Source organism: Pipistrellus kuhlii, unplaced genomic scaffold (genome assembly GCF_014108245.1).
Source record: "Pipistrellus kuhlii isolate mPipKuh1 unplaced genomic scaffold, mPipKuh1.p scaffold_m20_p_1, whole genome shotgun sequence".
NCBI classification, from domain to species: domain Eukaryota; kingdom Metazoa; phylum Chordata; class Mammalia; order Chiroptera; family Vespertilionidae; genus Pipistrellus; species Pipistrellus kuhlii.
The window spans coordinates 43,865,622-43,882,334 of record NW_023425404.1 but is presented as its reverse complement, the minus strand read 5'-3'; the positions used below and the strand labels follow the sequence as shown (position 1 = coordinate 43,882,334).

The window sequence follows — 16,713 nt, the reverse complement described above, 5'->3', positions numbered from 1 at the left end:
TCCTGGATTTGTAGGAACAACTTTTGATCACCCAGAAGCAACCAAACCCAGGAAACGCGATTTAAGCAGGTCAGGTAGGCGCTGGGAGTCATCTGCTACTTGGTACAGGTGGTCTGCTCTACCAGTGCCCCTCGGTCTGATGGTCACATCTAATGAAACCACGCCTGGTGTCTCCCCTCCCCAGCGAGGACCCAGCAGATGCAGGAGCATTAGGAGAGCAAGAGCAAGCCCGCCCGCAGGAGGCTACCTGGCCATCTGCTTGTATGCCTCTTCTGCCACCGCAAATATGTGCGGGTCCATGTCGCCCATGTTCTGCCCGCTGTAGGCATGGATGATGGCATCTCCGTAGATGGGCAGCTGCTTGTAAGGATTCATGGCCACCAAGATGATTCCTGAGAAAAGACGTTAGACACAGTGATGGGGTTTCTATTTCACCGTCATCCCAGCTCTGCCATTTACAAAACCTTGTGTGTGACTCTGGGCAGGTCACTCAACGCTCTGAATCAGTTTCCTGCCAATGCCCCCCCCCACGTCTGGGCTACTCCAAGAGGGACCGATGAGGGGACAGATGAGACTGCCCTAACACTGAGAGGCTTTGGCAATTCTCAATGGAAATATGATGATTACGTCATTGCTCCAAATAAGTAATGAATTTATCCACTCCATTGGGAAACTCAAACACAAGCTTCATCCACATGTATTTTTCTTGGTAGTCCAACCTTAACTCTTGTTGGAAATGCTCTCCACCCAGACACTTCTTTTCATAACAGACTCTCTAAGATCCAGTGCCTGCACCGTTTAGGTGGAGACGCAGGCACACGTATAGGTGTGACTACACATTTTGACCGCAGTCGGCAATTCTAATATAACGTAACATGGAACGTCTCCTCAGGATGCTGTGGGCAGCACACAGTGTCTGCGCGGCCCTCTCCCGGGAGCCCTGTCCTTACCGCTGTAGGTGTAAATGAGCTTGGACTCCGCGAAGCGGATCCTGAGGTTGTGGAGCACGGCGGGCTCGTGGAGGTAGCTGAGGGCCGTGAGGTCGTTCTCGCCCACGAGGATGTCAGGGTTCCGGAGCGGAGGCAGAGAGCCCGCATCCACGGAGTAATCCAGCTCCTGTGCACAAAGATCAACGTCAAGCTCTGGAAGCGAAAGATTTTGGGTGTTTCTGCTGGACCACCATCTCTGTCCTACCCCCTCCCTTCAGAGTGACCCCGACACTCTAAAACCAAACTTATGTAGAGCAACGAGAAACTTATCTTCATGGCTAGCCTTTAAGAAGTGGGAGCCAGGGGCTGGGATATTGGCTGTGTGTCCTAAGACAAGTCATTCGCCTTCTCTGGGCCTCTCCTCTCTCATCTGTGAAAAGACTGGCTGGACCAGACCAGGTGCCTCACTCCAGTCCTACCACAGTGGCCCTGCTCGTATGTGGTTTAGGTGTTGGGTGCCATCGAAGTTTTTATTTGAAAACAGAATCCTGCTGCTAACGATGACATGGTCACCTAAGGTCCCTTGAAGCTCTCCAGCTGCCGAATCTGTTGGAAGTTGACCATGCTTCAGGATGAGAAGTGTCCGAAGAGGCCCGTGCAGGTGACGGTCTCTCTGAGCGAGGCTCCCCCTGCAGGGCTGCCTGTGCTTACCAACCTCAGCCCCGGGCTGGGGAACCCCGGGCTGGCCTCTGCCGATCGCACCTTGTGTTCGGAGGCAGCTGCCTGAGCGGAGTGAGGGCCAGGTTAGCCTGCCGGGTGGTGTCCACACCCCAGACAACTGCGCCTTCAGATGTCAGAGCGCCACAGGGCCTACGGCTACCTGCTCTAACTGCCTTCACTGGCCGTTCACAGCTTGGGGACGTGACTGAACAAGGCATTCAGCAAACTCGCTTCCCTCCCCGCTTCCCAGGCTGCCTTCCTTTCAATACTTGGTCCTGGACCAGCTCAAAGTGAGCCAGCTGCACCTTGGCAAGTGTCAGCATTCAGCACTGGTTGTTTAATTTAATCTCAAAACTGCTTTCCAAGGAGGGCATGCCTATCCTGAGCAACGGTGAGAGAGACAGGTTCAGAGAGACTCAGCCCTGGTCCAAGGTCACACACGATACGGGGCCGGGCTGACCCTGAAGCCTGCAGCAGGATGGCCCCTGTCCTCGCCGACAGGGGTGCAGTTTGTTGGTTGCTTGCTCTGCTCTGTGTAAGGAGAGCAGCTCCGGACCATCCAGGACAACTGGACATGAGTCCTCAGCGCAGCTGCCTGTTCAATCGTCAGTGTCATTATGTTTGCAGATCATTCATCTACACACTTTTGAGAATAAAAGAAAAATGCTGCTCATACATAATTTTTACATTCCCCGAGTTTTCTATTTTAAACGAACAGTCTCCTTTTCCAGTTCAGCCAGTGTGTGTGTGTGTGTGTGTGTGTGTGTGTGTGTGTGAGAGAGAGAGAGAGAGAGAGAGAGAGAGAGAGAGAGAGAGAGAGAGAGAGAGAGAGAGACAGGGGGAGAGAGGGAAAGACAAACAGAAGAAGGGACAGCCTGGTGGGGGAGGTAAGAGGAAAACGTGAAGAACCTCAGCTTGGCAGTCGGGCAGAATTGCCATTCTCCTGCACAAAGCAGGCTCTGTCCTTCATGGTACAGACAGAGTCACGTTTCAGAGCAGCCTGGCAGGCTCCCTCTCACCTGCCTCTCCCTCCTCCTCCGGGCAGCTGGCTCCGGGCCAGGAATGCCGCCACCTGAGGCCCTGCTGATATTACTAAGGCAGTGAGCCACCACAGCATCTGCTGCCTGAGGTTTTCCTCCCAGCGCCATCTGATCCCCAATCAGACGCTTGGCTGGGCACAGGAGGTTTTCCACAAATGCTGCGAGCAGTTTTGGATGGGGAGGGAGAGGCTAATGGAGGCACAGCACCCTCTCACTACGTGTCTCTTGCACACGCACTCCTAGACCAGCTCATTTGATCTGCAGCAACCCTCCCTGTGCTGTGGTGCCGTTATTCACCCATTTCACATGTGAAGCAATCACGGGGCTCCCGGTCACAGACCAGCGGGTAGCTGTGGCAGGATTTGAATCCAGATATTGATTCTAGAGGATGTGCCCCTCACATCTATGTTCATCTTCCTTCAGTATCTCAGGAAGTGACTCCCAAATCCAGCATACTCTGATTGGAAACGGTGTGTCCTGTCTCTAGAGAGGCCATTTGCATGCTTTGAAAATTCCAGCATTTTGTGTTATATTCAGATGATCTTCCCCAGACCAGCTCTGGCATCCAGATGGGTCCGGAATCCTCCGTCCAGCTCTGTATCCTCATACTTGATTCTAAAAAGGTGAAGCCACCTTAGCCATGGACCCAGTGGGATGTCACCAGCACCGGGAGGAATAGGACAATGCACAGTGGGTAACTAAAGCAAAGGCAAATGTGCGGAAGCTGGCCATACCCAGCCTCGAGAGGAAGCCCTCGCCAACATGCTCCACCACAGGCACTGCTCAGCCCCGTCTCTCCCTCGCCACACCAACACAGACAGAGGCCCTGATGTCACACAAAGCTGGACATTCCTGTCCACCTGTCCCACCTCCCGTCACTTTCCTCATCGCCCCACCAAGCTCCCTGTGGAGGTCTCAATTCTTCATGTTTTTATCCACCTGCGGCAGGACTCACTCTCCCTCTGCTCTTCTCTCACGCCTCCCACTCCGGTCTTATTTCCTATCTCCTCGCTCTGTTTCTCTTCCTCTTCCCATCAGCCGAGGGTATTTTTCCATTAACTTTTAGAGAGTGGAGGTGGGGGAGGGGAGCGAGAAATTGAAGTGAGAGACCCCCATGGATTGGTTGCCTCCTGCACTTGCCTTGACCAGGGTCAGGGATCAAGTCTGTTACGGAGATGCATGCCCTTGACAGAAATTGAACCTGGGACCTTTCAGGCCATGGGCCAATGTTATATCCACTAAGCCAAACCAGCTAGGGCTCTCTTCCCATCTTGATGCTGATTTCTGCCAGTTTATGCTTCGGGCTCAAACGATTCCCTCCAAGTTTCTTGTCTTTGCCCAGTCTCTGAGCTAAGACCTAGGAAACCAAAATGGCTAATCGCCTTCCAGCCTTTTCCGAACAGTGCAGACTCCCTGGAAACGCAGCAGAGGGCACAGGCCTGCCTGCCCCACGTCGGTGTAAGAGAGGCCCAGCTGAGGCAGGGCACCTTGGCCTTCAGTTGGGCAGCCTGGGGTGCGGGTAGGGGGTTGGGGCGAGAAGGGAGAGTGGTACACACACACGTGCGCCCACAGCACCAGCTGGCCATTTTGGGTGCCTCCTTATGGGCTCTCCTGTGGCTGATCCCACAGAGACCATCTGCCGTGTCCCCCCCACCCCCACCCCCGGGCCCCATCAACACACACCTACCCCGGTGACCCCTTCGGATGTCACGGCAGCCACAGCCAGCAGGACCTACCGTTCCATCCTCCAGCAGGAGTCGCAGGACTTTGTCACCGACTCTGTAGTCCTTTGCTATCTCAGCAGATTTCCAAACGTCTTCAGGATCCGGAATCCAAACCCTGTTGTACTGACCAGCACAATGAGACGGGCTTAATCCCAGCACTTCGACAATAGGACACAGACCCCCTGGTGATTGGACTCGGAAGCTTTGTTTCTGTTCCTTCAATAGGAGCACTTGCACTTAATTTTTGCTTAGGAGGTAAGCTTCGTTTTCTAGACAACGGGGTTCCCAAAGCCTCCTCCATCCACAGGGAAAGCTGAAACCCGGGAGTGACAAGAATGCCCCAAAGGGAAGACCTGCAAGCGCTGCAGCAGAGATTGGGTTCACTGCTGATGGACCATGGGGCACTGGGCCAGACCCTTAACTTCTTGTGTCTCCCTTATCGCATCCATAAAATGGGTACAACAAGGCCTATCTCACAGATTTGCTGGGAGGGTAAATTAGACACTGTACTTGAAAGCACTCTGCAAAGTGCTGTAGAGGGAATGTCACAGCAGCATGATCCCCATCTTGCCCCCAAGACCAGCAGCCCAGGGTTTCCACCGTGGGAAATGCAAGTCCAGATGGAGCCGCCGAGCTCAGTTCCCAACAAGCCATCGCTACACCCAGTACTGATGTGCAAGGCTCCAGGCAGAACCACACTGCTGTGTACTGGAGTGTGACCCCTCCAAAATCCATGTTAAAGGCCCAATTTCCAGTGTGACTGGAGACAGGTCTTAAGGAGGTAACTAAGGTTAAATGAAGTCATAAGGAAGGCCCTGATCTTTAGGATTAGCGTCCTTATAAGAAGAGACCCCGGAGAGCTTGCACACATACAGAATCTTCACCTGACGCGCTGCAGGAAGGCATTTGAGGAAACACTGAGAAGGCAGCGTCTCCTCCCAGGGGGAGAAGTCCTCGCCAGACACCAACCCTGCCAGCCCTGCTATAGGACTGCCCAGCTTCCAGAACTGTGAGAAATAAGTTGTTTAGCACCCTGGCTGTGATATAGTCTTACGTCAGCCCAAGCCGATGAATACACATGCCTAATAATTCACATAGTAGGAAGAGGGTGGTCTCACACTCCAAAATTTACCAGTCACGCCTAAATGTTGTTCGAGATAAAGACGAGGTGCCCAGTCTGTGTAGTTGAGTGGATGAGTGTCGACCCAATAACCAGCAAGTCATGGTTCAATTCCTGGGCAGATCATGTGCCCGTGTTGCAAGCTCAATCCCCAGTAGGGGGCACGCAGGGGGGCAGCCAATCAATAATTCTCTCTCATCATTGATGTTTCTCTCTCTCTCTTTTCCTTTCCCTCTCCCTTTCCCTTCCCTGTCTCTGAAATCAATAACAATATATATTTTTTTCAAAAATCTTTATTGTTGAAAGTATTACATATGTCCCCCTTGTTCCCACATGAACCACTTTTAGCCTGCCTCTGCCCCTCTCCCCGGGCCTTCACCACCCTAATGTTTGTATCCATGTGTCATGCATATGTGCATGCATATAAGTTCTTTGGTTGATCACTTCTCACCTACCCGCCTTCCCCGTCTTCCTTCCACATTCTGTTCTTTGCTTCTATGTTTCTAGATCTATTTTGGTCATTAGATTCCACATATGAGTGAGATTATGTGATACTTGTCTTCCTCTGACTGGCTTATTTCGCTTAGCATACGGTAATACTCTCTAGGTCCCTCCATGCTGTCTCGAAAGGTAAGAAATACTTCTAATAACTATATATATATATATATATATATATATATATATATATATATATATATATATGAAAAATAAGCATAAGATGACTGCCAAATGCCTATATATATATATATATATATATATATATATATATATATAATTGGTTGGATATCAATCATGACTCCCTAAGTTATTTGGGTTGCTTTAATTGAAAGCTAGTGAACAGCAGAAACTTGTTGAAATGTAGCATGGGAGGGTAAAACCTGAGAGAGAGGAAGCATGACTTGGCAGCAATGACACATACTCAAATACACCCCTCCCCCTGCTAATAGGTGGACAGAACCCTAATAAACACACACAGACACACACCTCTCAGACACAGACGCCCACACTCTATGCATCCTTGTTGCCATGGGCTACCATTTTCTACCTCAGGTCTGCTACTGGAAGTATTTCTTACTAAGCTCATAAAGCTGAAATCATTAACAGAATATCCCAATTTATCACGAATTGGTCTCCGTAGGATTTTAGAGCTGAAAGGGCCCATGAAGGTTGTCTACTCCAGGTGTTCTTCACACAGCGCAGAAAGCTGACTTCAGTGAAACGGGGGAAAAGAGAAAATGGAAGTGTCTAGGCAGGAGCCCAGAGGGGGCTGTGGCTGAAGTCTGTCAAGTCCTCCATGGGAGCTGGGGTCTGAGAAGTAATGTTCAAATCCCTCAGCCAACCTAAGCCTTTGTTTTCCTGATCCTTAACCTGGAGCCCAGAGAGGTCAGTAACCCACCAGGTACCACACAGAGTCTCCAGAAGAGCCAGGGCCAGGACTCCTACTTGAACTACTTTTAACTACATGAGTCTGACCCTGAAAACAATTCTGATCTCTCTGAGCATGCGGGGGTCTGCGGTGCGGACACATTCCTGGGACCAGGTACAACCGCCTGCTGGGGGCGCACAGATCCTCCCAGCGCTCATGGTACATTTGCTCCTTTGGTTTATTTCAGCTCAGAGTAGTGCTAACGGTAGGCACTATTAGGACGTGTCTGCTCTCTTCTGGTGAGAACACAGTGGCCCCCTTGGCCCCCTGAGTTCCCGGACTCCCCTCCCCCTCCTGGGCCCCGTGCCTCTACCGACAGCGCTGCCAGTCATTTAGGCTGAAACCCAGCCTGGTAAGTAAACACACCAACGTTTACCGAGTTCCACATAAGTTACACCCATTCGGTCCCTCCCTTCTTCCTCTCATTCCTTTACCCACAAGGTAACACTTCAAAGCGGAGGAAGAGCAAACTTTACAGCATTTGGACAAACACGCAGTTCCTGCAAACAATGTGACTCGCTCTCATGTGATCTCCCCAGTGTGGTTCCTTTTCCTGGAGCAGGAGCCACTGACTCAGGCCACCCTCTGGGGCAGGCCCATCTCCCACACCTTCCCTGGGACTCCCCCCCACCCCCAACCCCCGCCGGCCCAGGAGACTGTGGTGTCCCCAAGCCATGGGAGGCGCGGGAATGAGGCAAAGGCACTGACCCTTAGGAAGTGATATGTCCCAGGAACGTGTCCAATCGGCATACCCCACATGCTCACGTGAGAGGGAGCACCATCTTCTCTGGTTGCCCCTCCCATCCCCTCTCTCCCTCCCTCCCCCCTGCCCGCTGCTCCCCGCCCATTTGAGGGGGTCTACTGGCATCTGCAGACCTCACAGGGGTCACGGAATGTCACTGGTTTCCTCCTCAGACACCTCTGGCCTGGAAGGGACTCCACACATTCTGGATCAGCCGGACCAGAGTGGTGACCCAGTGCTCCCTCTCTCCTCCTCCTCTTCCCTTGTATGACGTAACCCAGTTATCAAGGGGCAGAACCAGACTCAACCTCAGCCAACACTTACAGAGCAGCTGTCCTTGAAACACAGAATAGGGACTTACTGCTGCCTGCACTGAGGGCAATCACAGCAGGTCGCACCCCACACTGCCACGGCACTCATGGCTCAGCAGGCCAGCCCCAGAAAACCGCCCACGGAGCTAAGACAGACACCAGGATTGAAGCTCCCCCAGAGGAAGGCGGCCTTGGTGCTGAGGGTCTGGAGGGAAGCTGTAAGAGCAAAGGCCTGTGGTGCTGTCACTCTCCCCAACCTCAGCTCCACTCACGTGGCATCCTCAGCAGCTGTCAAGCCTCTGGGCTTCCTTCCTTCTAAACATCTCCATGTCTTCCACTCCTGCGGCCACAGCCTCAGGTCCCCGCCTCCTTTTGAGGCTATTCCATGCCTGGTGCCTGTCTTATAGCGTCAGACTCCAGTCCTCCACTTCCCTCTCTTCAGCCCGTGACCATGCTCAGGCGTCCCCTTTCGCCCTCACAGATCTACTGAAAGAGAAGCAATGCCAAGGACCTCCTAGTGGCCAAACCTAATGACCCTTCCTTGGCCTTCATCCTCCCTGACTTGTGGCATCTATAAACCAACTGGCTGCCCAGTCTTCGGTTACTGACACATGGACTTCCTCCTTGGTTTGAAAGGAAGAAGGCCACATATAAACATATATATTACATGTTTATGATCACACAGCATATACAATTTCTGTGCCCTCATTTTTTCATGGAACACAAGCATTTCCCCCTATTTTGCTAAGAACTCTTCGTTAAGTAGCATTTTTAATGGCTTCACACTACTCTATCCTGTGGGTCTTCTATAATGCACCAAATTCTACCCCTTTTGCTGGACATTGGGTTTGTTTCCAGTTGTTATTAGAAGAAACGATGTGATAAACAACCAGGCATAATGGGGGGCAGCTATGAAGTGGATGGACTTCCCACCAGTCCTTTGTGTGGGAGGAAGGTCAGATCTCTTAAAGAGGAGGAAGATGATAAGGCTGTAAAACCAAGGGGATGCTGGTGGGAGGTGTTAAGAATTTAGGCTTTTAATCCTGGCTCCATCACATCTATGGAACCTTAGACAACTTAACCTGGGTCATTTGTAAGGCTGGGATACTGGTTATTCAGATTAAGTGAAAGAAGGCACATAAAGTTTTAAGGACAGTATCTGGCTCATAAAAAGTACTCAGTGACCGAGATAAAAGTAACCATCATCAACATCTTCATTGTCATGCCCGTAGCTTTTTCTGAGAGCAGAAAGACTCATCCACTCATGCATGCACACATCAAACACATATTGGGTGCCCAGTGCTCCATGTTCTCTAGAAACTCTTGGTCATCAGGGGAGACAGAGAGCTAATGAGCAGTTAACAGTCACAGTAAAGGTGCCCCTTGGAGGGCAAAGATTTCTCAGACGAGCCCTGCTTAAATGGAATCTGGAAGGTGCAGGCAGGGGTGAGCAAAGGAGAGACAGACAAACATTTCAAGCAGGGAGAGCCCAGGGGCCCAGGCAGAGGAGTGCACTGAGAGGCAGCAAGAAGTGGGTGCAGAAAGCAAAACAACAGGAAAGCCCACTGCATGGGAGAAAGTATTTGCCAACGTTATCTCCGATAAAAGTTTAATTTCTAACATTTATAGGGAACTCATACAATTTAACAAAAGGAAGATAAACAACCCAATCAAAAAATGGGCAACAGACCTAAATAGATACTTTTCGAAAGAGGACATAAGGAAGGCCAAGAGACATGAAAACATGCTCAAAGTCACTAATCATCCCATAGATGCAAATTAAAATGACAATGAGGTACCATGTCACATCTGTCAGAAAGGCTATCATCAACAAATCAATAAATGGCAAGTGCTGGTGAGAATGCAGAGAAAAAGGAGCCCTCGAGCACTGCTGGCGGGAATGGAGAACAGTATGGAGTTTCCTCAAAAACCTAAAAATGAAACTCCCATTTGACCCAGTGATTCCACTTCTAGGAATATATATCCCAAGAAACTAGAAACACCATTCAGAAAGGATATATGCTCATACCAATACAATTCACAATAGCTAAGATTTGGAAACAGCCTAAATGCCCATCAGCAGATCAGTGGATTAGAAAACTATGGTATATCTACACAATGGAATACTATGCTGCTATAAAAAAAGGAATTCTTACCATTTGCAGCAGCATGGATGGAACTGGAGAACATTATGCTAAGCCAAATAAGCCAGTCAGTGAAAGAGAAATACCACATGATTTCACTCATTTATGAATAGTAAAGAACATTATAACCTGATAAACAAAAACATTGATACAGAGGCAGAGATGCATCGAACAGACTGTCAAATTACAGCAGGAAGGCTGGGGAAATGGGAGGGAGGTAAGAGATCAACCGAAGGACTTGTATGCATGCATATAAGTAAAACCAATGGATGCAAAACACCAGGGTCAGGGCATGTATGGGAGTGGGGTAGGGGGGACAATGGAGGGATATGTACATGTGTAATACCTTAATCAATAAAAAAAAATTTTAAAACAAAGAAGTCAGTGCAGCATGTGCCTAGGCAGGAGCTGGTGGGCAGGGGGCTGGGAGGTGAGGCGGAGAGGCGGAACCTCATGGCCGGTTAGCGAGTCTGAAAGCGACGGAGCCTCTAGAGGCCTCAGGAAGAGAATGACCGGACTGGTTTTCCCAGCGTGGAACTGCTGGGTAAGCGCTCTGTACATTTCTCAGGCGTGTCGCCAAACGGCACTGGAAAAGAGACGGGCCGATGTACACTTTCCCCGAAGCAACTGCTGCTCTCACCACTTCCTCCCAGGAGTCCCCGTTTCTCGGAACCTCTCTTCCTCGGTTCCGGATGCCGGCTCTCCTGCCTCCTCCTCCCTGTCCTGGCCCCTCCGCTTCCCTCCCTCCCTGGTCAGATTTCCCAGGGGCCTGTCTTGGCCCTCTTCTCTCCCTTGGCGAGGCCCGCACTGCCTGGGCCTCAGCTCCACCTCCAGGCACAGGACTCCTGGCCCGTCCTCCGGAGTCCACACCAACCTGCAACCGCCTGGAAGCCCCACCACTGCAACCCTGGCAGGGATTTGCCTCAGGACTTTCCTAAGAAACATCCCGCCTCCTGCTGTCCCTCGTTGTGTCAATGGTGCGCCCCCACTCCAACCATCCAGACGCTCACCTCCATGTCATCCTTGCTCGTCCCTCCCCCGCACACAGGCCAGTCCGATCTCTCCTCTCACCGTCTCCACATGCTCTCCGGACGCTGCCTCTTCCTCCGTTTCCAGTACCGCAGCCCCAAGTCTCTCCGGGGCAGCCAAGCTCACCTGACACATCAGCAATGCGACTCTGGCCTCTCTCCCACAGGCACAGAGTCCCACAGGCCCGCCGGCACTCCCAACCTCCTAAAGCACTGCCCTTGATCCTGTCTCCCTCCCCGCTTAAAACCTTCACAGGAGTGTGAGGCCCTGGCCTACCTCTGGCTGCCATGACCCTCCCCTTCTGGCTCCGTTGCCCACCATGCTCCTCCCTGCCTTCTACGCCTTAGCAGGCTGGGTGACGTGTCATTTCTCATTCCTCACCGATCAGAAAACTCCTTGAGAGGCAGGACTATCACTTAAAAACCCACACAACACTTTCTAACCTTCCCCAAGCATAAAGTTTTATACACAGAAAGTGCCCAATAAATATTTTATGGGAGAGAGTACCTGTCTTCAAGAGCTGGGCAGGAAGAGATCAGACAGAGGCCAGGCAGGTGACTGTGTGAGGGGGTGACTGGGGCAGCCAAGCCACCATGGGGTGGGTGTGGCTGCCACACAGGGAGCCCTGAATGGACAGCCCACCCGCCGCCCTACTGCAGGGTCCCTATTTGCTGGGGTGCAGAAATGAGTTTCAGGTTGTTTTCAAACTTTGTGTGTCTAAGATGGTGTGTGGGTTAAATGTGGCTAAGAGTCTCCAATCATTTGACTTAGGCCAATCCTGTGGGCTGACATTCTAGGACAATCGGCTAGATCACATGTGTCAAACACAAGGCCCGAGGGCCAAATCCGTCCCGCCAGGCCTTGCAATGTGGCCCGCACCGCGCTGTCATCACTGCACTCACCTGCGTTTCCATCACAATGACAGTTTATGACTGTTCAGTAAACCATTTGGCCCGCGATTTAGGCTGGATTTTAGATTTTGGCCCCTTCTCTGATTGAGTTCGACACCCCTAGGCTAGATCTTTAGACTCAGGAGGGTGGATGAGGGGTGGGGTGGGGGAAACAGGGGGAGTGATAGGGAAGCAAGGGAGAGGGTTTAGATTTCATCTAAGAAAGAAATCTTTGATTTCACTTATATGTGGAATCTAAAGAACAAAGTAAATGAACAAACAGAAACAGACTCATGGATACAGACAACAGACTGATGGTTGCCAGAGGGGAGGGTGGTTGGGCTGGGTGGAAAGGTGAAGGGATGGAGAAGTACAGGTGGGTAGTTAGAGGATAGCTGTGGGGATGTAAAGCACACCATAGGAAATGTAGTCAATAATATTGTAATAACTATGTATGGTGCCAGGTGGGTATTCGAAATACTGAGGGAAACCCTTTGTAAAGTATATGAATGTCTAACCGCTATGCTATTCACCTGAAAGTAATACAAAATATTATTGAACGTAAACTATAATGAAGTGTATGCTGCCCTGGCAGGGTAGCTAGGTTGGTTAGAGAGTCATCCCAATATGCCAAGGTTGTGGGTTCCATCCCTGGTCAGGGCACATACAAGAATCAACCACTGAATCATAAATAACCCCTCCCTCCTTCTCTACCTCCTTTCCTCCCCCCCCCCCTCTCTCTCTCTCTCTCAAGTCAATAAATAAAATTTAAAAATGAAGTGTGTGCTGATATGGAAAAGAATAGTAAAGAATATATGAGAATATATATTACCATTTTCCTTCTCTGAAAATGTACACAGAATACTTTGTAGGTTTTAAAAAATATATTTTTATTAATTTCAGAGAGGAAGGGAGAGTGAGAGAGATGGAAACATCAATGATGAGAGAGAATCGTTGATTGGCTGCCTCCTGGGGATCGAGCCCACAACTGTTGGAAATGCCCTTGACCAGAATCGAACCCAGGACCCTTCAGTCCTACGGCCAACGCTCTATCCACTAAGCCAAACCACCTAGGGCTACTTTGTAGATTATTTTTTCCTTGTGAGAGAAATAGGGTAGTGAGAGGAATGTGGGAAAAGAAAAATTGAGTGTGTGTATATATATATATTTTATCTTTAACGAAGTAAGCTCTCTAAAGCCTAAACAGGCAGCTACACAAACGGAGGAGCATGCACCTCTGAAATTGACACCATGGGGGGCTGACTGCCCGTCTGGGAGGAAGGCCGCAGCCTAGGGACACCTGTGCCTCCTTGGGCACAGCGTGGGTAGGGGCAGCCATCAAGGCTCCTCTGGCTCTGGGATTCTCAGATTCTCTATCCATTCAAGCTCATCTCTAGAAAACTCTTCCACATCCGTTTTCCTACACTGTGCCTGGTCCGAGTTAGCATTTCATATACGGGTGGACAAACGTAGGTTTACAGTTGTAATACAAATAAATAATACAACAATTAATAAATAATCTATCTATATAAAAGCCCAGCAAGCAGATGGTGGAATGACCAGAATGTCCGGAACGACCAGTGGCTACGACACACACTGTGGCATCCAACAAGCCTGATCTAGGCCCCCATCAGGCCTCTCCACTCCCCTCGGCCAGCCTGGCCCCCAACACCCTGATTGGGGGCAGGGCTGGCCAGCCAATGGCCCACAGTCTCTCCTCCCCATCAGCCCAGCCTGATGGGCCCCCATCCGGGTGGGCCGGACAGACACCACCTGTGCACGAATTCATGCACCGAGTCTCTAGTCTAAGAATAAACTCTGTGTTTCATGTACTCACAACTGTAAACCTATTGATACATATATTTATGAGGCACTTGATGATAGGGAGTGGGAGGGATTGTTACTTAAAATGGGTTAACAGTTTTCTCTGTCCTCCAAAGTATCTTCCAAGAATAATTTTGTTCAAGTTGTTTTTTTTTTTTTGTTTTGTTTTGTTTTGTTTTTGTTTTTGTTTTTTTCCCCCGCCAGTAAATTGAAGACCAAAGAAGCACTGTTGGCTATCTGATAGCTCGTATTCTCATTGGTAAAACCTGCCTAGAACAGAGGCAATTCAAACACTGTCCGTTTAGAACACTAGTTAATGGGAGCACATGCATTAGAGGGGAAAACGTCTGTTACAAATTAAACAAGGTAGAAGAAAAAGATTGATTGGGCTACTGAAATATTTACTTACAACTACTGTTTCCATATAGCAACAATGTCTTTAAATATAAAGATGGGGCATGTGTCAGGAGAAACGAATGGGCTGTAGTCTCATCAATTTGAATCCTGAGGATGAACGGTATAGGAAGATCTGGCTTTATGGCGATTGAAGTGGATTTTTTCAAAAGGACCAACACTTTTTCACACTTTTTATCCCAATTATTAACCAAGGCCATCTAAGAAAGTTCTGGACACTGTGTGGGAATGCCATCCTTCCCACCTAAATTGTGGAGCCCTCGGCCCCCACGGATATGCTCTAGTGATTCCTGCGGTCAGGAGTGGGTATGGAAGGTGGTTTACAAACTGCCAGCACCACATCAGTGTTGGGTGAGGGGCCTGAGTCGGCATCTGGGTTCCTAGAAGCCCCCAGAGTGTAGGGTGAGGCCTGGGCCACCCGTCCAGGCAGGGGCAGCGCCGGCCTTCGGAAGACCCGGTAATTCCAGAAAACAGCCCCCAAAGCGCTCCTACACTTCTGAGCCAGCGATTTGAGGCTCCCCGGAGGTCCGGGAAGACGATCGATGCGCTTCTTCTCCCGCGTCTGAGGTTTCTGCGAGCCCGCGGGCAACAGATTGCACCTGTGACTCGGGAAGAGGGACAGAGCGACGCGGAGACGGGCCCGGGACACTCGGTCTTCCAGTCCCGAGGGGACCCAGGCGTCAGGGGCGCCTTCCCCACGGACGGGGACCCGGGTCCTCGGGGGGAGGGGGGGGCGCGAGGTTCCCCGCGCCCTCGTTCCCGGGCTCCGCGGCCCCTCGGGCAGCGGGCGCGCCAGGTGCACGGGTGGCGGCACAGGTACAGTCAGCACCGACGCCGCCGCTTCCCTCCCGCCGCCGCCCCCGCCTACCTGCGTGTACAGCGCGGCCACCGCCATGAGCGCAGGGGCCTGGGCAGCTCGAGGCCGAGACGGGGCAACGGGGTGACCGGGCGACGCGCGGCTCTGAGGCCCGGGAGGCGGCGGTGCGGGGCGCCGCGGGCAGCGCCGGGACGTCCTGCGGGAGAAGTTTCCTGCGGCTCCACCAACTTTCCCAGGAGGGCGGCGCCGATTGGTCCCTCCCGCCCGACTCCTCGCCGCGATTGGCCGGGGCGGGGGCGGGGCGGGGCGCGACCCTCCCCCCGGTGCAGTGGTCCCCCCGCGGGCGGAGCGCCCCTCCAGGAACCAGGCGGAGCGAGGCGCCGCCCGCCCGCGGGAAGCAGGTGCGTCCCGGGTGGTCCCGGCCGCGGCTTCAGCTCCGTAAGCCGCTGCGTGTGTACCGTCCAGAGCAGAAGGGCATGACCATTTCCATAGAAATCCCAGGAGAAGCAACAAACTTGTGAGATCTCGTTCAGCCAGGTGACCATATTCAAAATAAAATATAAAGACGAGTAGCTTTTCTTTATAACCACAATAACCATTTAGAAAATACGAAGTAAGGATAATAGGAAGATAAGGTATGTATAATATCAACGGAAATACGAAATGTCCAGAAATTACACTAACAAAAAAGCACTTGGCCTTTGTGGAGAAAATGTTTAAATTTCCCTTCGTGGGCATGAAAGAAGACCTCAGTAAAATGGGGAGATGTGTGATTTTCATATATGGGAATATTTAATGTTGTACAGGTGTCAATTCTACCCAAATAAATAATATATAAGCGTAATATATTTGGAACAAAAACCCTAGCAGGATTTTTGGGAAATTGTACAATTATTTGACTTTTTTTTTTTTTTTTTAATGGTCAAAAGTCCCATCCTGGTTGAGCACCAGCCTCTGGGAAGTGTGTGGATTGCTGGAAAACTTCTGCAAGATGGCTAAGCCATGTTCTGTAGTTTTCAGTGTACAAGCCTGGCACTTCTTTTACTAACTTGATTCTCAGGCATATTATTCTTTTTCATGCTATTATGGATGTATATAAGTTCTTTTTTAAAATATATTTTATTGATTTTTTACAGAGAGGAAGAGGGATAGAGTTAGAAACATCGGTGAGAGAGAGTCAACGATCAGCTGCCTCTTGCACACCTCCCTCCTACTGGGGATGTGCCCACAACCAAGGTACATGCCCTTTGACTGGAATCGAACCTGGGACCTTTCAGTCCACAGGCAGATGCTCTAACCACTGAGCCATACCGGTCTTTGTTAGTGTAATTTCTGGATATTTCGTATTTCCGTTGATATTATACATACCTTATTTTCCTATTATCCTTTCTTATATAAGTTCTTAATTTCATTTCCCAATTGTTTATTGCTAATATATAGAAATGTAATTGATTTTATATATCTTGTGACCTTTCCTGAATTTATTATAGAAAATTTTTGTGGATTCCTTAGGATTTTCCAAAAAATGTCATTTGCAAATGAATACACTTTTTAAAACTTTCTTTTCAGCGTAGGTGCATTTA

General features: G+C 50.4%; 1 protein-coding gene across 1 annotated transcript in view; it reads right to left on the bottom strand.

Annotated features, from left to right (window-relative positions):
• Positions 1–15,336, bottom strand: part of MYO5C (myosin VC) — an 85,683-nt gene extending 70,347 nt beyond the window's left edge. The window contains exons 1-4 of the mRNA XM_036441710.2: positions 15,182–15,336; positions 4,426–4,536; positions 951–1,116; positions 248–392 (exon numbers count right to left, since the gene is read on the bottom strand). Coding sequence (XP_036297603.1) covers positions 248–392; positions 951–1,116; positions 4,426–4,536; positions 15,182–15,208 — 449 coding nt within the window. The 5' untranslated portion in view covers positions 15,209–15,336. The remainder of the gene's footprint in view (positions 1–247; positions 393–950; positions 1,117–4,425; positions 4,537–15,181) is intronic.
• Between the last annotated feature and the right edge of the window lie 1,377 nt (positions 15,337–16,713).